This window comes from Cucumis sativus, chromosome 2, assembly GCF_000004075.3.
Source record: "Cucumis sativus cultivar 9930 chromosome 2, Cucumber_9930_V3, whole genome shotgun sequence".
In the NCBI taxonomy this organism is placed as follows: Eukaryota; Viridiplantae; Streptophyta; class Magnoliopsida; order Cucurbitales; family Cucurbitaceae; genus Cucumis; species Cucumis sativus.
Window position 1 is genome coordinate 20,317,026 of NC_026656.2, and position 25,683 is coordinate 20,342,708.

The 25,683-nt window shown below is 32.6% G+C and overlaps 4 protein-coding genes across 5 annotated transcripts; 1 reads left to right on the forward strand and 3 right to left on the reverse strand.

Annotated features, from left to right (window-relative positions):
* Positions 1-550: 550 nt before the first annotated feature.
* Positions 551-1,596, reverse strand: LOC101206242 (ethylene-responsive transcription factor TINY). The gene has a single exon (XM_004150241.3). It carries the CDS (start codon positions 1,521-1,523, stop codon positions 828-830), a length of 696 nt encoding a protein of 231 aa, XP_004150289.2. The 5' UTR covers positions 1,524-1,596; the 3' UTR covers positions 551-827.
* An 8,583-nt stretch (positions 1,597-10,179) lies between these two features.
* Positions 10,180-14,248, reverse strand: LOC101205851. 2 transcript variants are annotated; one of them, XM_031880996.1, is made up of 5 exons: positions 13,802-14,248; positions 13,332-13,463; positions 13,174-13,244; positions 10,991-11,020; positions 10,180-10,647 (listed from the first exon to the last, which is right to left on the reverse strand). In XM_031880996.1, the coding sequence occupies exons 1-5, from the start codon at positions 14,159-14,161 to the stop codon at positions 10,395-10,397; spliced, it is 846 nt and encodes a 281-aa protein (XP_031736856.1). In that variant the 5' UTR covers positions 14,162-14,248; the 3' UTR covers positions 10,180-10,394. The 2 variants fall into 2 exon arrangements, with proteins under 2 accessions (XP_031736856.1, XP_004150287.1); XM_004150239.3 differs by lacking the exon at positions 10,991-11,020.
* A 5,352-nt stretch (positions 14,249-19,600) lies between these two features.
* LOC101205616 (exosome complex exonuclease RRP46 homolog) lies at positions 19,601-23,119 on the forward strand. The gene is made up of 8 exons (XM_004150238.3): positions 19,601-20,029; positions 20,149-20,262; positions 20,473-20,573; positions 21,262-21,282; positions 21,614-21,686; positions 21,787-21,854; positions 22,082-22,214; positions 22,779-23,119. The coding sequence occupies exons 1-8, from the start codon at positions 19,924-19,926 to the stop codon at positions 22,892-22,894; spliced, it is 732 nt and encodes a 243-aa protein (XP_004150286.1). The 5' UTR covers positions 19,601-19,923; the 3' UTR covers positions 22,895-23,119.
* LOC101205380 (aquaporin TIP4-1) lies at positions 23,110-24,617 on the reverse strand. The gene is made up of 3 exons (XM_004150237.3): positions 24,383-24,617; positions 24,056-24,294; positions 23,110-23,792 (listed from the first exon to the last, which is right to left on the reverse strand). Exons 1-3 carry the CDS (start codon positions 24,507-24,509, stop codon positions 23,415-23,417), a joined length of 744 nt encoding a protein of 247 aa, XP_004150285.1. The 5' UTR covers positions 24,510-24,617; the 3' UTR covers positions 23,110-23,414.
* Positions 24,618-25,683: the final 1,066 nt, after the last annotated feature.

Below are 25,683 nucleotides of genomic sequence, written 5' to 3' on the forward strand. Positions count from 1 at the left end.
TGTTGCATTTACAAATTTATTGTCGTTTCTTTTAATTTTTGTATAAGAAAGTTTCTTCGATAATAATTGACCTTTACCATCTCTATTTAAGTAGATGTTCAAAATTTCTCATTCTCGTTCTTGTACTAGAAAAACTAGTTAAAATTTCGTTTCGATTATTGCACTTTAGAAGTGTTCAATTTTAGTCCAAGTAATTTAAATGTTAAATATTACTTTGCACACCTTAAAAAAAATCTTAAATTTAGGCCATGATACTAATTGAATGTTTACGAATCTTTGAGAGTATAAATGAAAAGAATCGTATTTTTATGAAATATTAATTTGAAAAACTAATTGAATATATATAAACAATATATAAACCAAAACCCTATTTCAATCCACGGATAAAGTTTGAGTAGCAATTTCGATTTTTTAATTTCTTTTAATATATAAAAAAAGGAACTAAAATTTAACTTGCATAAAGTATATACTATTGAATCCAAGGTTCGAATGTTACATTTATCCTTATCGGAAAAAATATCAAAAGAAATATATTGATATGGAAAGAAAAAAAAAAAAAAGAGAAAATGATTTAATTTCATTTCAACAGTAACACTGTACAGTTGTATGCATTGAAGAGAGAAAAATAAGGCCAAAAAGAGAAAAACAGAGTTTTTCAAGCCCTTTAAAAGAAAAAACCAAAAGGACTCAAAAGCAAAAACAAAAAAAAAAAACAACATTTTGAGAAAAATTAACCTAATCCTTAACAGCTGAAGGAGAAGAAGAAGAAGAAGAAGTTGATGAACAGAACAGAACAGGAGGAAAAGCAAATACAAAATATTTTTCTTTCAATAATCAAACAAAAACCCTTTAAATCCATTGGAAACAAATCCCATTCCCAACTTACCACAATCTCCATCTCCATCTCCATCATCATAATCCTCCTCTAAGCTCTGCACCCACGGCGGCGGGTAAAGCCAAGCCGCCGATTCCAATTCCGACTCAACAAACACAAACTCCCCACCAACACCAACACCCTCGTCGTAACTCGTTCCCAGAGCCGGCAACTCAACAATCTCACTAAGTTCATCGGAAAAGGCAGAGGAGGAATTAGAATTAGTATTGTGGTTGTTAGTATTAGCATTAGATGAAAGATTATGCATGTGGGCAGCTTTAGCAGCAGCAGCTTGAACATCACGAGGCGCAAGAGAAACAGGACGAGGAAGAAGATGAACAAGATCAGGGAAATTAAGAATGGCGGAATTTCCTTTGATGCTTAGAGCAGCAACATCATGAGCTCGAGCAGCCATTTCAGGACTGGGGAAAGTACCTAACCAAATGCGGGATTTCTTTCTTGGTTCTCGAATTTCCGATACCCATTTCCCCCAATTTCTCATTCGAACTCCTCTGTAAACTGCGAGTTTGGAATTGGAATTGGAATTGGAATTGGAATTGATTCGCTTGGGTTTTTTGTTTGAATCTGAAGAAGAAGAAGAAGAAGACTCTGTTTCTGAAGAAGGGCTCTGTTCTTTACTACTACTCATTATTGGTGATTTTAGAGGAGAGAAAACAGATGATTTTGGATTTTGGGGTTTTTGTTTGGTTTTGTTGCTTTACAATTCACACTTATAGAGAGAGCATTTGTGAGACATTGCCTTTTTTTCTTTTTTTCTTTTTTTTCTTTTTCTCTTTTCATTATAAATTTCTAAAATAAATAAATTATTAAAAGTTTCTGTTTGTATTCCAGAATGGGGTCCTCAAAAACTTTTAAATTAAATTAAATTACAATATGGTTTTGGTTCTCTAAGTTTAATAGGGTTTAGTATATCTAACTTTCATCTATATAATAACCATAATACAATAACTAAAATTCAACCCTTAAAATGGTAATTTTAAATATATTAAATCTCTCCTAATAGCACAAGTAATTTTGGAATAGAAAAACGAGCAAGGAACAATTTTGGATGTACTCTTTTTTTTTTTTTCATTTCCATTCACTCTAATAGTACGTTAGGAAGAAATAATAGAGATTAAAAAAAGAGAGGAATCGTATTTCATGTGATAAAGTATGGTTCGACAATTCGGTAGGTTTTAAAAAGATGAGAGTTTTTTTTTTCTTTGAAAATATGAATGCTTACTTTTTATAATGTCGGGATATAAATTTGAGAAGCTTCGTCACATTTTAAGGCTTTTTTGAATATTTCTTTTAGTATTGTATGAAAAATTTTAAGTTCTTTTTAGTAATTATTTAGTTTTACTTTTTTTTTTTAAAAAAAATTGATTTGTTTCCAAAATTTTGTAATATAAAAACAAAAACGAGTTACGTTTGTTTTTGTTAGTTTTGCAAATTAAATTTGGAATTTTCAAACAATATAAAAATATAGACAACAACAAAGCATAGGAACCAATATATAAAAATAGTTTTTTATAAGTTAGAAAACAAAAACCAAAAGACAAAAATCAAATGGTCACCAATTTTTTTACCTATTTCAACTGTTCATTTCTCCTATTTTTCTTCCCTTCTTTTTTGGTTGTCTTCTCCTCTCTTCTCTTCCCTTTCATTGCTACCCTCTAAAAAAAGATATCTCCTCTCTCTCTCTCTCTCTCTCACTCTCTCTTCTTCTCTTCCCTTCATCTTTTTCTTTCTTTTTTCAAGACATTTATCTGTCTATTTTTAGAAATTTACCTTTAACCAAAGTTGATGAACGTTGATAGAAACATTGATGTTTCAACTTTCTATAAAACCCAACATAAATATTGATAAAAACATCCATACATAACCAAAGATGAAACAAATGTATAAAAGAAAAAAAATAGTGAGGATTCACTTTATTAATCACTGTTTTAACTTTACCTTCAATATAAACATTCTCGTTACTTTTTTCAAACTTTTATATTTTTATATTGAATAGAAGTTTGAGTGTAGGTTGGATTTAATTATTTAATTAAAAAAGATATGAATATTATTAAAAGGGGATAATAGAAGTAAAATTAAGGCTTTGTCAAATTGATGTGGTAGGGATACTATAGCTTTGCAAAGTAGCATTGACCAATTATTTCATTATTTTTGTTCAACATACATAATTGTCTTCATATTCATGATACCTACCAAGCTACTTTTCATAATTTTTTTTTTTGCCTTCTTTAATATTATTTTTCAATTTTGCTATCTTTACTTATTTATTTAATGTTCTAGAGTTATGTATTAGGCTTATTGATAAAAGACAAGTGAACTAACTTGCCTTCTTCATTTTGGTCTCCTCAATTGAGGAAGGAACATATACCTAAAAGAAAAGTACTCAACTTTTCTACATTATTAGTTATTTGCTTATCAATTTCTATATATTGCTAAAATAAGATATATTTTTACTTCCTTATATATAAAAAATCTAGATTGTGATCTTATATAGATCATAATGTGGACAATTAAAAATTGACAAGTCTATGACTTTTTTATTTTAAAAAAATACATAGCTCAAACAAATTTAAAAATTATTTAATTCGTAGATAAATTAGTGTATTTACGCAATTTCAAATTTTATTAATAATAATAGATATCTTTTTTATTAGTGCATAGATAGAAATTCGCTATATTTTAGTATATTATGCTATATTTGAAAATACTCCTCGTTTGCACTCGTTGAAAAGAATGTTTTGTATTTTATTATGACATATCTACCTTACAACTTTTAAGTTTCATCTTCATATTGTTTAATATATTAGACAATATATATATATTAAAAAGAAGAATTTAGATTAAATTATAGTTTTATGTTATTGTGTTACTATATGCACATACATCTTTTGAGTTTGGTATTGGTGAATTTCCACTAGTATTACAAATAGGTTTTGTTTGTTACACCCCTCCCAGTAATTGAAAAAATTTATCAATACATAGGTTGTTTTTTTCTTAATTTTTAAATGTGATATTTAGATATATATTATATTTGGAATGAAGTATAGGCTAACTAGGTGAATTAGTTACGGTCAGATTGAGTACAATAATACATGTATTAATTAGTAATTACCAATACAACTAGCTTGATGCTTGAGGTTTTGGGACGATGCTTTTTGTGGAGGTTTTGATGCTTGTTGATTATGAAAGCATTATTCTTCCATAGCACTTCTGGCTCTTTTATCTACGTTGTGAGAATAATTATCAAAGACTTTGTTCTCTATTTGAATGTAAGAAAAAAATTTGCTTTAACAAGTATTGTTTTGGATTTTTGATCTAAATTCTAGGTTACAAAACAAGAAAAGAAAAAAAAAAAACAAACAAACAATGATACTAGCTAAAATATTTTTTAAAGAAATTGTAGAACTCCCGATGTTGGCATTGGAAGATATGCCATATCATTTTGGATGGCAAATATCAAAGGAACACCCAACGACGTCAAAGGGCCATTGGGATTTCATATGAGATCCCAACGTTGGTCAAGTAAGTGTCAGAAAAAATAGTATATACATTATATGAGAAGTTCGTATTAACTCCTAATAGTCTTCCACTATTTGTTCGGAAAGTATATCTCGACTATACTTCCAAACAAGGGATAACCAACTTTTTCTTGATGATTTTCGCTTCGAAAAATTACTTATTTCTTGTAAAGTTAAAATATATAGTTTTTACAGTAGGTTTGAGAATCTATTCTACATCTTTTAATTTGTCTCCAAAAAAGTTGGAAGATTCATGACAACTCACAGTGGAACATTTTAATTAGGAATATAATTAATGTTGATAGATATATATATTGATAGAGGATGAGTTCGTAAATAAAGGTGAAAGTATATATATATATACCCACACACATACATTGTGTTCTTCAAGCATATATACTCTAATTTTGGCAAAAAAAATGTTTAATTTAGATGAAAAGGATACACAAACTTAGAGCTAATAGAGATATAGACCGACATGTATTGCTACTAAATGAAGAGAGACTTGTCATAGACTTTATGAATGAAAAAGAAGAAATGAATATTGGAAAAGCAATTTAGGGAAAAATCAAAATATGCAAAGGGAGGGCATTGAGATATAGATATTGATATGTTATGAAGATCTAAATTATGGGGTATATAGTAGTAGTTGGATTCAAGACCAAAGTTTTTCAGCCTTACCAAACATTATTCATAACTCACTTTGGGTCCCCATATTGATTTTATATATTATATATTATCAATCTTCTTAATTTTTGTGGTGTTTTGAGTACTCAAGATGGGCAATGTGGTAGGGTTTAGTGCTAGGGTGGAAGTAGAGAGACATCGTCCTCCTCCTCGTTTTCGTCGTAATGTTGTTGTTAGTCTTCATCTTCATCGTCTCTTCTCTCTCGAGAATTTTACATTACACATTTGATATATATATATATATTTATTTAATTTCTTCGATTCCTTCAATAATAGAACAAATAAATTCTTTTCTTCTCCGTCCCACTTCCGACCCTATTTTGAAATTTAAAAAATTGAACGAACCCTATGGACTTAAAAATCTTGTTCATGTTCTCTCTCATGCCAAAAATCAAACTATAGGGACCCCTACCCTCACCCTCACCCTCTTCACCTCTCTCTTACACTTATTTATGTAGGTTATACATATATATAACTTTATATAATTAATTAATTATCATTCACATCATAGAGATTAAAATTGGAAAAATTGAACCTATAATTAATCAACTTATTACGTAAGAATTGAATAGGAACAGTAAGTGCATTAATTTATATCGCATCGGGATGAATGTGAAGTTTAATGTTGTTTGTTGGAAAAATGAAATTGTACTTGCAAGGGAAGTTAGAAATGTACTTAATAAGTGAACTCTTTGAATACAAATTTACCAAATCAAATTCCTTTTAAATACTATTTTAGTTTTGATCAATTTCTTCTTCTTCTACTTTTAACACGTATTTAATCAAATCAAATGAAACAATCAGATAAAAACAAATTATGAGAATTTTGTGATCAAATTTAGCCTCTAGTTCAAATCATTCTTTTTTTTACATATGTGTGCGTGTTTTTTTTCATGTGGTCGTGATAGTGCGACATCTTGGGTCGACTTTGTACTACCCTTATCATTCTAACCCACGAAAAATAAGAAATACCCTTTTTCTAACTTAATGTTATGGTCGTTTTGTAGAGCCCATTTTATTTTCAAAGTTTTAGAATATTATCATGGAAGGTTGACACACATATAAAAGAAGATTTCTTGACATGTTTGATATATATATAAACTATACGATCACAATATCAATATTAAAATTAAATGGTAATAAAATCTTCCGTTACTAATTTAAATAATTTTTATAACATATTTAATTAGATTGATATTAATATTTTATTGTCTAACAAAGTTTACGGAAGATGATTAACAATTGAGAAAAAAAAACATAAAAATAAACTCAATGATTCTAACCCATACACACACACACATATATTTATATTGCAACTCATTATTAATTGGGTCATTTTGTAGGGTCCATTTTATTTTCAATGTTCCTACATCATATTATTGAAATTTGGAACTATTAGATGTCAAGGAGAAGGGAGAATATAGAATGTAAATTCATGTGATAATTTTTTGGAAAAGTAAAAACGAAAACCAAGAAGAAGAAAAGTGATTCAGTACTAAAAAAACAGTAGTAGATGGCAGTGGTAAAAAAAATTATAATGTCAGAGTTACATAAATAATAAAGTTTTTTTTTTCCTATTAATTCAAAATAATAAAAAATGGAACATGTTCTTTTAACACATTAAGAATTTTTTTAAATGACGAGTTTTGTCGTTAAATTTGTATAGAGTTGTGTTAGAACATCTTGAACTCTCTTTTGATCTTGTGTCTAATAGATCTTTTGATTTTAGAAGTGTATTGTGAATTTTATGTGAAATTAAATAATCAATGATACATTAGAAACAAGATTAACAACTTACAACTTCTTGATTTTTCTTAAGTACATTTAAATTGTAGTTGATAGTGACTTTGCCAAATCACTAACACACCAATTTAAAGTCTCAATTACGAGAGACTTCTAGCTCAGTGATAGAATTGAAACATTCACATCTTTAAAAAGAATGTAATTATACGTTTAAATAATTGATAAATTTTAAGAGTAGTTTTGCAGTTTTAAGGAAGGTATTTGACATTTTGTAAAGGTTAGAAACATACTAAACGTGGCTGAAAAAGTTCAAAGATTGAAGTTGCAATTTAATCGATAAATATTCTCCTCTTATCAGTCCCAACATAGAGATAGAGATATCCAAAAGCTGCCACTAAGAAAAAAAAAGGTTACCACTTTTGGAATAACAAGTACATCAACTGAACTGTAATGAGCATCAGCAACCACACACAGAATTTCTTGGAAGAATAATATTGAACTTTTTTTCCCATTAGATTCCATCAAAATTCCACAATCACGAGCTCACTTCAGTTGCCCAAACAACAACAACTCAAGCTCTATGTTGATGAATTTGGGCAAAAAAGATGACATATTTCTCACAATCCCATGTGAGAATGAGACCAAATTCTTGTGTTTTTAGACCAAATTGATTATTTATTCATTGGTTGTTTGAGGATTTTATGCAACTCATTTCCTTATCTCTTTTGTGTTTTTTTCTTTCGTCGTTTTGCTTTCAGAAAGCTCCCTTCCTTCATTTTCTTGAGAAAGAAAACAAACTCCCCCACATGTGCCTTTTTTCCTTTCTGTTTTCAGCTTGAAGAACTTTTTTAACATTTCTCCCGTCTCACTCTGCTAAATCATATTGACTTGCTGTTCCGAATTTGAGTTTCTTAGAGATTTATGCAATAAAACAATTCCCTCCCTTTGGGTTTGAGTTTCTTGGAGATGTACACAATAAGTGAGAAAACGGTTTATCATAGCTATTGAACGTTGATTTGGGCTTAACGGGATTTCAAATCCTACCCAAGTTTTCAAATGGTGTTAATATCGAGTTTGAGGGAGGAAAAACAAAGGAATGGGGTGGATGTTGATTTATAATTATGCTATCTTAAGGAACATAGCCAAAGGTTCAAATCCCCAACATCGTGGAAATGTGAAATAGAGTGGAGGTTGATTTGGAGTTTTGGATAATGATTCAAGTCCTACCCAAGTTTTCAATTTGTAATAATATCAAGTTTGAGGGGGAAAACACCAAAGGATCGTGTGAATTGTGAACGGGGTGGATGTTGACTTGGATAGTTAGACTCAAAACCTACCCAAGATTTTTGTAATGGTGCTATTTTAAGGACCATAAGTTTTCCATCAGATTGAAAGTTCAAATACCCACTACATGGGGAATTTGAAAACGGGTTGGATGTTGATTTGGATAACGGGATTTCGAGTCCTATCAACGTTATCAAGTTATATTAATACCAAGTTTCAATTAAAAAGAGGGAGTACCAATTTTGTAACAGGGTAAATGTTGACTTGGATAACGAGATTCGAAGTCTGTCCAAGTATAACAGAAAAAACAGATTACAACAGTTGTGAAATGGGTTAGACCTTGAGTTGAATAAAGGGATTCGAGAGCTTTCCAGTCTCTTCAAATGGTGTTCATATGAAGATTTGAGCAAGATCGATGGGGGGTGGGGATGGAGTATCTAAATCAAGTTATTAAGATTCCCAGTGTAACATCAACAAAAATCTAGAACTGTCCTAAACAAATTTCTGGGGCAAACCACAATCAATTCCTATGTGGTTGGGTACATCACACCTCTCTCTCATAGACTGCAAGATTCCTAACTTCTCCAAGTCTTGGATGTGCATTTAATAACCTAAAAAAGATTAAAGGTTTCTCCTTCTCTTTTTTTCCACACAAAGAAATACACAACACATGCAAGATATTTCATCTTTTGCATTCCAGTAGTTTGAAGCCACTTGTTTTTCAGTTTTCTTTTCCCTCAAGATCTTAAGATGCAGATGGGACTGAACTGAAGATACACCTCCTCCCGCGTCACATGCATTGCCTCCCTTCAACAAGTTTTTTGTTTGCTTTTTCCAGCTGAATCAACTAAAGATTTAACAAATAAAATGGCTAAATAAAATCCAAGTGGGTTCTGTTTTGTGATGTTCTGTTTTTTTCTGTAAAACTAAGAAGAATGGCCATTGATCCTCCATAATCCAAGCAGTTGATGATGAAAGGAAGGGAATGGAGGAAGTAAAACTCCAATGAAGGGTTTTTGTTTTGAATGCAGTAGCTTTCGAGAACGTGTCGCTGTTTGTGTATTAAAGACAGACAGGTGACAAACTCCATGAAACATGTTGTCAGACATGTGTATGTGATGGTTACCTCTCGGAAAATTGGTCCCTTCTTTCGGTCAAAAAAAAAAAAAAAAGAAGGGAATTCCTATAGCCTTCTTCAAACAACGTACAGTTCCCATAATTTCTTTTCTATCTCCCTGAATTGACTTTCTCATCATCATTCAATCTCTGCACAGAAAAAATCATTCAAACAAGTAACAAAAACAAAATGGATCCATATCTATATGTTTTTTACCGATGGGGTAAGTCACATGTCTTTGGCTAAGAGGTTAAAGTTTCAAATCTTTCGACTCTTACAAAATGTTTAAATTTGTATAGATGCGTTTGATAACGTATCTCTATGTGTTTTTCCATAAAAAAAACTTATCCAACAGGTTATCAAATATGTCCTCAACTAAACGCTCAGAGCTTGGAATTCTCTACTCCTACTTGTTGTTAAACTCGAGAACCTGGAGCTGGATAAGCCTTTTGAATCGACGTCTGCATCAGTCAGGACTGTGGTGGTTGGTTGGTTACTGTAAACTGAAATCCATCTCATCTCGCTATATCTAATCGTTTAAAATGGATATATACCGATTGAGTCCTTCAAAGTGGTTTTAACATGCCGCGTCTGCAGTTTGTTAGAGACAGTTGAAACTGTTTTAAAACAATGGGCAAATCATACAGGTGTGGTTTTCCATTTTTCTACTGTTGAAATGAAGCAGATGGGAACATAAATCTCTCTATCCTGTTGATTTTCTTTTCCCATGATGAATTGTTGTGAAGGAAATGGAATAATGACTTGATAAGTGGGGAAGAAATATGGACAAGCCATGCTGTTTTGTTTGTTTTTCAAGGCTGAGAAGCAGATTAAGCTTGAATATCAAATGGGTCCACTTATTGATTAAGGTGTCATACTCCACCGGAGGAAATGCTGTAGAATCTATCAGAAAGGAAAAGGAGGGAAATTAAGCATTATATGAAAAGGATTTGAACCATAAACTTGTCTCTCCTTAAATTATTGTTCATACACAGGTTGTTGAGCATAAAAGAATGTCCTGGTAAATACTGTTGGGTTATGATCATCTCTGTAGTTTTGCAGTTAAACTCTAAGGAAATTTAATCAAGTAATTCCTTGTAAAGTATGCTAATAAAGAAAAGAAAAGAAAAGGTTATCAACGTGCTTTTTCCTACATTTTTCTTCTTTTGGGGCTTAAAATGAAGTCGTCATCGTCGTCGCTATCGTTCACGATTTTTTTCTTTGCTTTTATATCACCATTCTTGGATGGCGGTTGTGGCCTCTGGGAACTCTCTGGTCTGCTCAAGGGTTTTGCTGATGCTGATTTAATCGGAGTCCCGGTTCTCTGTTCCTTTTGTCTTCTCAGTTTCTTCTCATATGCCTTTTTAGCCTTTTCGGGAGATAACATGCCATGCTCCATCATCCTATAAATTTAGACAGGTTATCCCTTCTGGCTTCTCAATAAAGAGTAATGCAAGGTTTTACAGAAACCATAAAAAAAATGTTAAAAGAGCGATGCATTCCTCAACCTAAGACAATACGGGGGCTAGCAATCTCATTTTAACAGAACAAAACGAGTGAAAAGGACAACAGGATGATTTGAATATTTGAGCTGAGATTACAAGGGGCTAGCAATCTCATGTTAACAATGAATATATCAATAAACATGATGGCATACTTTCAAAAGCACAATCAGGACCTCCGGTCAAGGTAGTTTTCACAATACAAGAAATATTGGATGTTTTTCATCAAGGGATGCTGGAGTACCACTGGAAGGCACGATCTAGACGTGTAGGCCTATGGAAAAGTGCATCAGTAGTTCATATTAACAGATCTGAAGACTTGATCCTTTAAATATCCTACAATGATTTACCAACATTATATTAAACTTATAAAACAATTTGGATCGAGTATCTAATGAAGCAACTTTTACTAGAAAACAAAAATTTATATGCATATAGAATTCTTGAAATGACAGGGACAAGAGAGAGAAAGAGAAAGGAATTGGCTAGAAGTGCACAAAAACTTAAACCGCATTCCAAATGTTTCATCCATGCTTTATCTGCAGCCGAGTCTTTAATATTAAACCGCATTCCAAATGTTTCATCCATGCTTTATCTGCAGCCGAGCCTTTCACATTTAGTGTACATTGTGATCGCTTTAACTTTTTGGTAGATTATAACAGCAGGCACAAGAAGACTCCATGTTTGATGTCTATCTAGTTAAGTCTTACTATATCAACCCTACAGGATTCTTCTGGAATTCCTGAAACTTGCTTCAACTTGAAGTGGTTGAATATCTATGTGGTGCCCTGTGAATATTACAAAAGAACTTGATGATTGTAGTTTTCTCCATAGAAATGAAAAACGATTGTTACTGCCTTTTATTTTATTTTACGAGAATTTTGACCGCCCTAATTCTATCTTAGAGACGTAAAGCCATTGATTGAATTCCACTAATGCAGACCTTCATGTTTATATTTCATGAATCAACAGAACTTAGCTCTAATGTTAACTATTATAGAACTAATTACTTTTTACTACTGAAGGTCTTATGTCCTGTCTTATACATTATAAATTCGAAAACCTTCTTCAAGTGAGGTAGGTAGCTGTGAATTTCAAATTCAAAAAGAAAAATCTTGTTCTTAACCCTCCTTGGTACAACCTCAATTTTAATGTTAAAGCTCCTTATTCCTTAATATCGACCAGTAATCCATCAGGAGACTCCAATTTTTAGTGCATCGTTCCAAAAAGCTAACAAATCACACCAGACCCTCTGCCAACGAAAGAATTTTCATTCTGGCAAACAAATGACTCACTCCATGATATGTAACTTAACGGTCCTAAAACAAGATAATTGCCTTCGAACTGAAATCTTCCTGCTGGTGGAAAAAAGAGACTGTTCCACCTAATCATGGTTCCTTGAGTTCATTACAGCCGATCCCCAATATATTCATTAATTATTGTGATACCTGTGGGATTCGGTCCTTCCCTATTATTCCATGAAGAGACTTCACCCGCCCAAATGCTAGCTCATAGATTGCTCAAAGCTTTTCATTAAATAAGTTCTCCACTTGGAGGCTTGAATCCAAGACCTTCGTCAAGAAACTTCCTCATACATCCTTAACCCCTCACTGCCAGGACCACCCCTTGAGGAGCTTATATGACAACATGATTGCAACAAAAGTATATAACTTTAACTTCAAAAACAAACCCGTGCTATTAGTACAATATGCTCTCTACAACTCAGTTGCATACATAAACAATCACGTGCACACTTTAAAAGATATCCATAAACTTAGGTTACAAAATGAACAAATTCAGACAGTAGAAAGAAATTAGGATCAGATGCGAGCTATTATATTCAATTCTGATATATTCCACATAAGCAAAGAAACATTAGTTCCTAGCAGAAGACATCTGCACGAGTTGGATTTGTTCTCACATAAAAAGCTAGCCACTTGTTCAATCTATCATTCCTAGCATCAATGCTGAATCAGACATGGAAAGTTTGAGTCTGAACCTAATGGTTCATCTTGTATGAGTAACCAAAATATTGAGCTGTCACATGAAAATTGGAATGACCCAAACACAAAGGAACCATTTCACAGAACTTATCTGCCCCTAATAGGCAGCCTCCTGCTTATGACATCGGGAGCATTTTGTTACCTATAATTCAAATTTAGAACCTATAGTAGTAAGTAGTAGATTAAGTGGAAGATAAAAATCATCCAGCTTCATTTGTCTACCTATGGGAAACTTGCGTAGATTGTCATCGGCCAAGGGGTCATGTACGAAACAAGATGAAAAGAACCATATGAAGTCCAAAGCAACCTCAATTCCATATTCCTAGTTAGTGAAGTTCTCAAAGGATTTTTTTTCTCCCGAAACATTCTCAATGGATTAAATAGACAGTGAATGCTGAAAAGAATATCAGAAAACAAACCGCACCAAAACTCTGCCATTTCACTTGCTGGTATTTGTTTTGACAAGGACTCGTAGAAGATCCGAAGCGGTTCTCTCTGTTCCCAACATACAAGAGAGCAAGAATGATGAGTTCATCAATCATATAAACTACACAAACTACCAAGTAGGAGGAGAGCACAAACCTCTTCAGGTGGATCATATTTCTGACCAGGCAAATTAAAGACTTTCTTTTCTCTCACTTTAGCAGTAGCAGTAGTAGTTGTTGTAGTCTTTGTTGTCGTCTTTGAAGAACTCGAAATTGTCTTTGACTTTACCTTCCAAATAGAAAAACAATTAAACCCAAATTAACAAATCAGCAATCAGAGCATGGAAGGAATTAACGGTCACAATCACAAACATTCCAAAGCCACCAAGAACAACAACAGTCCAATGAGGAGAATCCAAACTTCAATGAAATCCCCCAATCAAATACGAACTTAGAACATCAGAATTAACTGAAAGAACACTCATAATGACCCCAATAATCCGTTACTCTTACCAATTTCAGACGGGTTTCAAAACATCAAAACAATTCAGACAAAAACAAGAAAACCCCAATTCGAGGCAGCTAAATCTGAATCGTAAATAAACCTCAAAAATTCCAAACGGATACCTCGGCTTTGGTGACAAGAGAGACGGATTTGTGCTTGGAAGAGGGAATTGAGTTCTTGATGGAGCTGTCAATCTTCTTCTTATGATCAGAGGATTCAAGCTTTAACCTGGAGCCGCCATCGGGTTTGAGCTTCGAAAGAGTGGACTTGGGGTCTGAAACCATAATGGTTTTTTTTTTTTCGTGGTTTAATAATTTAGAAAATTTATCAGAAGAATCAATCTTCTTCTTCCTCTTCCTCCCGTCTTCCTTCTTCCTACACAGAAGATAATCTAATCTCAATTCTTCCAACTGCTTGAGAATAAGATAATAATAATAATAAAAATAAACGTAGAAGAAACCGAAACCGAAAACGAAAAGCATCAATCAATCAACATTTCGCTAATTAAAAATGGTTTTTCTCGTTTTTTAACTGCAATTTAGCCGACGATGAGCACAAAAATAAAAATCACAGTTTTTTCTTCGGACTTCTGAGGCTGATTAGAGGATGTAAAAAGACAGTTCTGACCTCATGGTAAAGCAACCCCTACCCTTTACTTTTCGTTACGGCGTCAACTAACTTTTTTTTTCTCAGGATACGAGGAAGCTTGTCTGAAAAGATAACGGAAAACTGCCAGCTCTAACTTTCACGTTACAGGTGGCTTCCACGTGGCAATATCGGAATATCCTCTCTTCTTTGTTGTGATAGCGTGTTTTTACGTATTTATGAGATAATTTTTAAATATATATACTTACGGAGACCAAATATCACAATGTATCTATAATTCATTAATCAAAACATAGTAACTATTATCACCATAGATATAAATAATAGTTTATTTTGATTCGTTGTGGAGTCTATTATAATAAATTTTGATGTTTTACTGTAATTTATAAATATTTTTATTCATTTTGCTATATTTTAAACTAGACTGATGTTATAAGCAAACTATATTTGAATTCGTTCCATTCAATGAATTATAACTAATTTTTTTGATTGAAGTTAGGTGAATGATAATTGGTTTGATCTTTTACTAACATTTATATTGGTTGTACTAAACAAAACATTTTTAATAAGATTTAGCTCTAATATTATTTTTCTCCAAATAATTGAACCATTTTATATCGTATTTCTAAAGAATAAGATTATATTAGTTTTGTGGGCTAGGCTTAATTATTTTGACAACTGACACATATATATAAAGGCTTGAATGTTTGTGTAGTTTTAAATTAGTTTTAATATAAGATTAAGATTCTGCACTAAGCATTTAATTTTATAAACTATTTTGACTTGATTTTGGTTATAACATATTAGATTCAATGGAAAATTTTTTAGGGGAAAAAATCAACTTGGTATAATTGTGATTTAAACTCTAATTCTTTATGTGATGGGGAGAATATTAAGTTATGTGATATAACTATGTTTTCAATGCTATGCGAATGAAAACTTGAGAGATTTTCGTATTTTAGTTTTTCAACTATGTAGTATTGATCATTAAGTTAAAAAATTAATTTCCAACTGTCTATTGATTTTCTCACACTATATATACTTTTCTCATTCTTTCATTTGGTACACGCGAGAAATTTTCATAAGTAAGAAAAAACTCTCTCTAAAACTTCTTCTTTGAGTTTACTCAATCTCAACTTCAATACTTCAATCTCAACTTCAACACTTCGAAGTCAAATTCCTAAACCTATAACTAATTCAAAACTCCTAACAACACTTCAAATTCAAATTCAATACTAAAACCTCAAATTCAAATTCAATACTAAAACCTACATCTAATTCAAAATCTAAATATTAAAACTAACTTGAAATCTAAAACCTAAAACTAATTTGAAATCTAAATACTAAAACTAATTAACTAAAACAAAACAATAACTAAACTAAACCACTTACCGGAATGAAGAGTGACGACGAAGACGACGACAAACGGTTGGCCAAGGACAATAGTAAGCAGCAACGTGGACCTCTCTCCTTCTCGACCTTTCTCTCAACTCTCTCGGTCTTCTCATTTTCAGTTCTGTGAATTACAGAGTCGAAATGATTTTTATAAGAGAATTTATGACGCATATCGAAAACGTCGAGAGACACCCCCTATCCCTGACGTTTTACTTATGACGTCAGGAATGGCTAAATGTTTTCCGATGCTTTACTTATGACGTTTAGAATGGCTAAACTTTTTGCGACGCTTTACTTATGACGTCGAAAAAAATGCAAGAATTAAATATTTGTTTATCTTCTCCCAACGTCTTGAACACGACGTTGGGAATAATTATATTGACCGACGTATTTTGTGCGTCGAAGATTGGAAAACCGACGTCGAAAGAACTCCAATTTCTTGTAGTGGAAGAATAGCAGGTCAATGTTATTGGTAGTCTCGACTTGAAATATGTGACGAGATTACGACAATAGAAAAGCATCAAAGATGAGTTTTTCTATTAACCCTATTTTATTTAATTTTAGGGTTGTAATGCATGTTAACCACTAAAGTGTTTATTTGCAATTATAGTAAAATGTGATCTTTTCTGTTGTGCGTGTCTACCGTTTCTATCATATCAGACATAAATGTTGTAGGATTACTATGTAGGTTTACCAGCAGACCTAGTCTAGAACACTGGAGTGCTATAGAACGAGTAATGAGATATCTTAAGAAGACACAAAATCTAGGAATACATTATAAAAAGTTTCTCATTGTACTTGTAGGTTACAACGATGTTGGTTGGAACTCCCTCTCAGATGACTCAAAATGCTACAAGTGGCTATATTTTTAATATAGCAAGGAGAGCTGTTGTTTGAAAATCCAAGAAACAAACAATTTTAGCTTAATCAAACAAACAATTTTAGCTTAATCAACGATGAAGTTAGAAATGATAGCACTAGCTACTGCTAGTGAAAAAGCAAGTTGGCTTCAAAGCCTTCTATAAGAGATTCCCACCTGGGAAAGACTAGTACCAACCATACTAATCCATTGTGATAGTACTGTAGCTATCGCAAAAGTTCAGAACCGTTATTATAACGGTAAAAGATGATAGCTACGTCGTAAGCACAATACTTTTAGAGAATTTATCACTATTGGTGCAATGATAGTGGATTATGTACGGTCTGATGACAACTTGGTTGATCATTTGATGAAAGGATTAGCAAGAAAGAAGGTTTTTAAAACCTTAGAAAGAATGAGACACAAGCCTATTAAAAATTGAATTAGTGTGAGGTAAACCCAACTTGAAAGACTAGAGATCCCAAGAAACAAGTTCAATGGATAATAATTGATCACAAGTAATATTATGAGAATCATGCTAAATTATTAGGAGTTCCATTCTTATGATTTTGTGACTAGGATGACATCTTGAAGCTAATGAGAAGGTTGAACTTTGTTCTTAATGAAATGTATACTAGATATCAAGTAGGGTACCTAACTACAAGAGTACTCTTGATAGATTTACCTTTGTGAATGTAGAAGTGAGAGTCACTTCCTATGAAATCTTAAGCAAATTTCTAGAGCATTCACTAAACTGTGATACACATGCAAGGCCATAAAGCATAAACAATTTTAGAACTTCACTCGAATAATGTTATGTGTGAAATTGCGGTAGAAGTAAAGTTCAAAACTACAAGTTACTTTACAAATAATCAAACAATTGTCACTACATAAAGGTTCAAGTCAATAGACACCTCTACTTAAGCATAACATTATATAAATAGACACCGCTCGATGAAAATGTTTTCAAAATTTTCAAGTGGGGAATTGATAGTAAAAAAATTTCAAGTGGGGGATTGTTGAATAAAAAATTCTTTATGCAAAAAACCAAACTATACGATATAGCTATGATTTTAACGCTAATTCTTAATGTGATGCGAGAAGATTAAGTTGTGCGATAAAATTATGTTTTCAACGCTATACGAATGAAAACTTGAGAGTCTTTCGTGTTTTAGTTTTTCAACCATGTAATGTTGGTTATGACTATGTGATAACATGAGTTATGCGAGATAGCCATGCAAAAGGTTATAACATCTCATCGCATATGTTAACATTCTAAGCGAGATGGTCAAATATGATGAGAAATATTAAAGTCATGATCTTTATCACATGATTAAAAGAATCAAACGTGTTACTATCGTTTAGCATTTAATAATTCAACATCAATTTCCAACGGTCTATTGATTTCCTCACACTATATATATTTTCCTCATTCTTTCATTTGGTATGCACGAGAAATTTTCATAAGCAAGAAAAAACTCTATCTAAAACTTCTTCTTTGAGTTTACCGAGCATTAGTGAGTGTTTATTTGAGTGTTGAGATTCCAATTGATTTCTGTGCAAAATCAATTGAAGAACAAAGGTCTGTTTTATCATGGAAACGCGAAACTATAATTCTATTTGCACAATAGAGCAGAGCAGCGAAACGTCTTAAAGAGAGCGTGATTCGTGACTCAACCATCTTCTAACTAATTTCCATTTTGAAGCTTTGCATTTTGAGCACTAGACGTTTTATCAACTTGACAAAATAATCAGTACGCAATTTGACCACGTGAGAAACAATACATTAAGCAAGTTAAAGGACGAAGTGCAACAACATATTCCTAATTAGTTTAAATATAGTTTGATTAACATTTTTCTTTTAGTTTTTCTGTTTTTTAAAATTATAAATATTGGTTTTCAATTTTTTTTATAATGATTGTCATTTTTTATAACCAAATATTTAACGGTTGATTTTGGTTACATTGATTATGTAATCAAGTTTATTTATATTAGAAAAAATTACACACCCAATTAAAGGAAAAAAAAAAGTATGTATAGATGAAAATTTGCTACAGAGAACAATGTTTAAGTTGATAGAAGCTATAGCATTTATAATTTTTGGACATGAAAATATAGTTAAATCCTTGACCAACTCATATGACATGAAACTAAAAAAATAGAGCATGTTAATCAAGTTAGATGATGATCTATTAATTTTTTTTGGACTAAATTATATTCGAGACTTAAAAACCATTTTACAACTATAAGAGTTAATACATTCCTATTAAAGGTACAATTTGCCTTAAAAAGAATTATATTTTTAAAAATTAGGATGAGTTTAGAATTATATTTCTCAACCTATTTAAGACTTGTATGGATTAGTCCTTAAATCTCATTAATTACTTTTAAAGCTTTTCATTAGTTTACTAAACACTTCCACCATTTAGTCCTTGAATTGATAGAGTATCAAACAAATTTAACATTAAGAAAAAGATTTGTTTGAGGTGACTTAAACAAAAACGTAACTTTCATCTAAGCATGTTTTTTATAAACTGTTCACAAATTCAATTGTATATTTTGTTTGTTGTATACTAATTTTTTTATTTACGTCAAATTACTATTAAAAGAGACTATATTAAAATATTATGAACTAATAATTTAAAATACTGTTAGTTAGATAGAGTTAATTATTCAGAGTGCTTGTCATTATTTAGAAGGTGGTGGTAGTCACGCAAATATAGTAAAAGTTAAATAATTTCGTTTTAATAATCTTAAGAATAGTACATAATAAGAGGCAAATTAATTCTTAGACACTAATTTTTTCGAATATTGATGACTTATGAGTTGTAGCCAAAGTATAGTTACTAACAAATAATACTAAGTTTAAGTTTTTTTTTTTTAAGAATTTAGAAAAATATTAGAAACTATATCTATTATTTTTTAATCAAAATCACGATTTTAAAAATATTTATTAAATATAGGAATATTTTTATTATATCGATAATAAACATTTAAAAACTTTGATTAATGTGTATCAATTTCAAATTAATATCAATCTTTAATAAAATATGAAATTATGCAGCGTAATTTTCATTTATTTTTCAACTAGGTCTAATTAAGGAACGGAAAAGACAGTTTTACCCTTGTATCTAGTTCTCCTTCTCCGATTATCCACAGACTCGGCGGCAGCGCCCCAAAATTCCTCCGTCTCTCTTAGTTTCTCTCCTCCGCCGTCTTTCTATCTTTCTCTACTAATTCGTTTCTCCTCTCTTTCACCCGCTCTTTACAGAACTTCAGCGGCTTCCTCGCTCCATCGCAAGAAACTTAAAACCGACTGAGTTTGATTTCATCTTATCGTCTTCTTCTCCTTTATAATATTTCGAAACCACCGGAGAAAAGACCATGGAGATAGACAGAGATGATGGTCGTACCCCTAACCAGTTGAGACCACTTGCTTGTTCTTGCAACGTTCTTAATCGTGCTCATGGCTCCGCCAGTTGGTCCCAAGGTCTCTCCATCTTCCACCGACTTCTCTTACTTCTTGCTTTATTAGTTTATGAGCTGGTTTAATTTTGGGAAGTTGTGTTATTTTTCACTGAGTAAGTTTGTTTATCTTGGACTGTGTAGGTGATACGAAGGTTCTTGCTGCTGTCTATGGACCTAAAGCTGGAACGAAGAAGAATGAAAATCCTGAGAAGGCTTCAATTGAGGTTATATGGAAACCTAAGACAGGGCAAATTGGTAAGCTTCATGTCTTTCTCCATCTCTGATTCCTATGATAAAATTTCCATTTCCTGAGCTTACTAGTTAATGGCATTGGTAATCTGGTTTTCTTCGCACGCAGTTTACTATTTTGTGTTACAGTTGTATTGAAAACAGCTGATGATATTCTTTGAATGTTCTTGAACCATTTCCTATTTGTTTATCATTACACATTTTATGATGTGTTAGGAAAACTGGAAAGGGAGTGTGAGATGATATTAAAGCGGACATTGCAGAGTATTTGCATATTAACTACTAATCCCAATACCACCACATCTATTATTGTTCAGGTAAGTCTTACCTTTTTCCCGTTTTTGATGCAAAATGCATTTGATTTCGTGATATGCTACATGTAGTCGTCTTCTTTTGTTCCTGTTCTAAAAACTCTATAGTGCTTGCTCCATGGTGATTTTTTAAAGCGTATTTAACATACATCCAATAGGCATCTCAAAATGTTGTGGATGGTAAGCAAGTTGTAACCCAAGACAAACGATCCTCAACATTCAATTTTCAAATTTATGTTATAGTTATTCAGTTTTATAGTCGTGAAAAATATCATTCTTTAGAGAATTCTTTCTATTCCAATGTTCCTTATAGTCCCATCCAACCCAAGTTTTCTGATTTTTGCTATACTACTCCCGACATGGGCATTTACATAGCGCCACGGCATGTTAATCATTTTGTTTTTCATGTGAAACTTCAAACAACTTGGGAAATAATTAGCCGCAGTATGCTATTCTGTTATTGAGCCTATGTTTATGGAAAGTGGAAATATTCTTAAACCTTTAAGGAGACCTTTATTTTAAAATTGTCGCTGATGGAAATTGGTCCAACATTTGTTCCTTCCCACATCATATTATCATAAAAAATGTTTTGGACTGAACTTTGAAATACATTACATTTAACGCCTTTTCATTACTTTTGCTGCAAACTAGTTTCTTATCTCAAATACATTGATGTTTCCCCCCATAATTGCAGGTTATTCATGATGATGGAGCTGTATCCCTTGTAATTTTATACCTTTTTTTGTAGATTACTAAAGATAATTTTAGGAGAAAACATATGTTACTTACGACACATATAAGTCATTTCATTATGATTCTATTCTGTCCAACTCCTCGCACATACATTAGGGTTGCTGAGCCTACCATACTATATAAGAAATTATTCATATTAATATAACCATGGGAATTTACTGTTGGCCCAAGGAAAAAGGATGAACTAGTGCTTACTTACCAATATACTACACACATTTTTCTTATAAATTTGGAGTGCTTTGCACCCTTCTTAAAATATCTTCAAGAACTTCTTTAACAGACTTCTCAAATAGCTTCTTCCTTGTGCTATTAACGCATCATGTGCTGCCCTTGTAGATGCCGGAATTCCTTTAAAGCATCTTGCTGGTAATTAAGTTTTATGGTCTTATTATTTATGGTCTTATTATTTATGTCTTCACCTGATAAAGGAAAGATTGGCACTGACTGCTCTGCTCTGTAAATACAGTTGCGATTTCGTGTTGTTTGTCTGAGAATGGATATGTTATTTTGGATCCAACCAAGATAGAGGAGGAGGTCAGTACTTCACTTTTATTTAATTTATAATACCGTTTGTGGCAGTGCTTGTCCAATTTTGCTGTTTACATTTTTATAAGCATAGAAATGGTGTACTGGTCTTAGCAGGGGTTAGGTAAGTAGTTCCAGATTATTAAATTTCTCAAAGAAACCGGGGAAGAGTGAAAATGGTTGAGTTTGATTACTAATCAAGTGAGTTTTGAAGAAAAATGAATTTGAAATTGCAGAAAATGAAGGCCTCTGTGCATTTGGTCTTCCCAAATGCACCTGTCTCAGTAGTTCCTGAAGGATCTACACAAGGTGTAGGTGAACCACTGGAGCATGGAATAATCACATCTGTAACTCAGGGTGCAATGTCAGGTATTTTGTCACAAAACATAGCTATTTTCCTCTGGTTGTAATTAAACTTACACGTCTGTTCTGAGTTTTAATAGATTTTTCATTTTAGAATTTCTGTGACTCAACAAGCTTAAACTGAATGTTCATTTCTATATCATATCATGTTAATAATCACATGCTATTATAGTAAGATTACGCATGTCACTATGGTTAAAGTGCTCTTATACTATATGCTCGAGTCACCAACACATTTTGGACAAATTTCTTTTCCTATTTTTTTTTATTCTAGATATATTTTCACTCTCTTGACACTGTAACACAGTCCTTAGATGGACATAATAGATTATTAATTCTCCATGGTTAGGCACACTTCTCTCATCATGCCATGTTTTTCTTTGTAACGTTGTGTTTTGTTTGAAAATGGATTGGGATCTTGTTATAGCATCAAAGGTCAAAACTAGTACAGTTATTCTCCTCTTAGTACAGTTATTATCCTCTGATTGCTTATGGAATCTGAAAAAGTGTGAATGTTAGATGGAAAAATAAGAGTTGGGATCTAAGTTTGTTGTCGTTTAATGTTTAAAGTGGACGATTATATTCACTGCCTGGAACGGGGGCGTGCTGCTACTACAAAAATGTCTGCTTTTCTGAGGAGAAGTTTGCAGCCCCAACTCCCAATGAATTCCTCAAAAGCTGGCTGATTGGATTCAAGTTCTTCTACAACAAAATCAGGCTGGGAAGGTACCGTTTATTGTATGAATTATGTTTTTGCAACGTCAAATCCATGCTAGTTTAGTCTTTAACGGCTTTTTGTATGCCAGAGCTGTAACAGAGCATCGTTCAAAGTGGATTTGGTTGGTGCATTGTACGTTTATAAACATGCTCTTAGCATTTAGAAATTTTGGAATGACTTGTGTAAACATGCTTCTTTTTTAGCATGTTCGAAATGGTTGGCATTTTCATAGGCAGAAGAAAACACTTGGAAGTCATTGTAAACATGCTTTTAAGCATTTTACAATGACTTCCAATGGAACAAACTTTTGAAGACTTTTAAGACTTTCCCCTCGCTCATAAACTATTAACACATTTTTTTATTAGCTAAGAACGAAATTACACTTAACAACCCACCCCCACCCTCCACTACATCCAACCAAAAGTTCTAATTCATAAACACAAACTGCATCAGCTGAAGCTTAAACATAACGGACTTCAAAATGAAGTCTAATAGCCATCTTCCTCCCTAGGTAGAGGGACATGAGATCTTTGAATGAGGAAGTTTTCATAGATGAATCCAGCAAGCCCACCACCAATAAGAGGCCCAACCCAGTAAACCCAATGGTCAGTCCAGTCTCCAGCCACCAAAGCAGGCCCAAATGATCTTGCTGGGTTCATTGAAGCTCCTGAAAAAGCTCCACCAGCCAAGATGTTGGCCCCTACCACAAACCCAGTCAGCAATGGACCCAGCCCATCAAGAGCCCCCTTTTTTGGGTCAACAATTGTACCATACACAGTGAAAAGCAAGGAGAAGGTCAGAATAATCTCCCATATCACTCCCTGAAGATACCCAACCCCACTTGCTAACGTGTGAATTGGAGTGACCTGCAAAAGAAAACAGAAAAAAATTACATTGAAAGGAAACATTTTACTCCAAACTATATTGTTCATTCAACCATTAGATGTGGTTGCTTCACACTAACCACCTTTGGATGTAGATTAAAAAATATCAATGCTCTCTAGTAATGATAATGTAAATTCAAGGATTTCTCTCATGCATCCAACTCCAAAAAACTGCTAGCTACATTGTGGGGGCTTCTCTGAATAATAATCGCTTCTATAGTTTGATAGAGAAAGATTATACTCACCAAGCCTCCGGTGAGGTACGTTAACAAGAAGCTGGCAGCTGATGCTGCTAGCAACTGAATAATCCAATATAGAGCAGATCGAACGACTGTGATGTGGCCACCGAAAAGTAGACCAAGAGTGACAGCAGGGTTGAGGTGGCCACCGGAAATGTGGCCAGTAGAGATCATCACAGCCACAACAAACGCATGTGCAACTGCTACGGCGAATAAACCGACGAGTGCGTTTGCCAATAATGCATCTAAATGACGTAGAAAGAAAGCAATAGATATCAAGCTGTATCAAGAATAAAAAGGAAAAAAGAAGACTAGGTCAGTAGAGAAACTTACTGGCAGCCATGGCTGATCCGACACCAGCAAAGACGAAAAGAAAAGTGACAATGAACTCAACGATGAGGGCTCGGATGCAATCGGGCTGGGAGGCCTCATGGATGCTTCCAATTGCAATTTTGGCCATTGGTATTCCGGCGAGTTCAAGGACTGAACTACAGGAAACTTGGAATGGAGTTTGATTGGCAATCTTTTGAATAAAACTAAGTGCGATTTTATAAGCAATTCATCATGGAGGCAAATGGTAAGTATGATGACATATATTATCATGCCACGTAAGTAAATTACATTTGTGTTCGTTGACTTGAACTATATTTACGGGTTGTGCCATCCAATTATTGAAGTAAATAAAGGGGAAAGCAATAGTTGGGCTACTCCATATTAATTTTATATTGAATGGCATTGCAATTATTTTCTTAAAAATTAAATCCTTTCAAAACATTCAACATTCATTTCAGTCTCTACCCTTTAACATTTGTTCATTTACTTCCAAAATTTTAGCATAGACGCTAAAATGTGGTAGTAATAATTTGTATTTGAATATTTTTATTGTGTATAATTTTTATAGACATGAGTCAATATTTTACTTTCAAAGGTTCAAATTTTGTCTTACTTCCTAGTTTATTGATTTTTTCGAAGGCTTTTTATTATCTAATTATTATTATTTTCACAATAACTTCTTAAAATGCATTTATCTGCTAAATTTTTATTTATTAAAAATATATTGACTAAATAGTAAAGGTTGTAAATGATAGCTTGTAAATAGTTTTAATTTTTTTTATATTTAAAAATGTTCTTTAAAAAAATAGAAGAATTAGTTGTAAATGATAGTTGACCAAATAAAAAAACAAAAATGCATTTGAAAACAAAATAATGAAAAGAGTATAAGAATAAATCACCACTACTCACGAATTATTGAACTGCACATGATATTGGACTTTAGCTACGACATAACCCCAACCAAGTACCAACCTGTCCACAAGTACTAAGCTCTTTCTCAAAAGATGAAAAAAGGAGTGGTTAATACGACAAATTTGTCACTTCTTATCTTATATGCCAAGATAAGTATGATAGACTGACGATCGAACCAAAGATGATAGGTTGAAAATTAGTGAAGGTTCAATCAGTGTTGGTTAAAAATTCAAACAAAGGTTTAAACCAATCGACGTATTAACGGTTGGTTTGTGTATTCACTGTTGAGGTAATGCTCACTCTTATTTATATGTGTTAAAAATTATTAATAAAATAACAAGTTCGTTTGACGAATTTAGATTGAGTTAGTGGGAGATAATTCTTTTTAC

Excerpts from the sequence above, each read along its gene's own strand:
- LOC101205851 (XM_031880996.1), bottom strand. The coding sequence starts at position 14,161 with ATGCTTTTCGTTTTCGGTTTCGGTTTCTTCTACGTTTATTTTTATTAT. Across the intron at positions 11,021-13,173 it reads AGTGAAATGGCAGAGTTTTG|GCCTACACGTCTAGATCGTG; the intron begins GTGCGGTTTGTT and ends ACTTTTCCATAG. Across the intron at positions 10,648-10,990 it reads CTAGATCGTGCCTTCCAGTG|GATGATGGAGCATGGCATGT; the intron begins GTACTCCAGCAT and ends CTAAATTTATAG.
- LOC101206242 (XM_004150241.3), bottom strand. The coding sequence starts at position 1,523 with ATGAGTAGTAGTAAAGAACAGAGCCCTTCTTCAGAAACAGAGTCTTCT.
- LOC101205616 (XM_004150238.3), top strand. The coding sequence starts at position 19,924 with ATGGAGATAGACAGAGATGATGGTCGTACCCCTAACCAGTTGAGACCA. Across the intron at positions 21,687-21,786 it reads TCCTTTAAAGCATCTTGCTG|TTGCGATTTCGTGTTGTTTG; the intron begins GTAATTAAGTTT and ends CTGTAAATACAG. Across the intron at positions 21,855-22,081 it reads CAACCAAGATAGAGGAGGAG|AAAATGAAGGCCTCTGTGCA; the intron begins GTCAGTACTTCA and ends TTGAAATTGCAG.
- LOC101205380 (XM_004150237.3), bottom strand. The coding sequence starts at position 24,509 with ATGGCCAAAATTGCAATTGGAAGCATCCATGAGGCCTCCCAGCCCGAT. Across the intron at positions 24,295-24,382 it reads CGGATCAGCCATGGCTGCCA|ATGCATTATTGGCAAACGCA; the intron begins GTAAGTTTCTCT and ends TACGTCATTTAG. Across the intron at positions 23,793-24,055 it reads CGTACCTCACCGGAGGCTTG|GTCACTCCAATTCACACGTT; the intron begins GTGAGTATAATC and ends TTTCTTTTGCAG.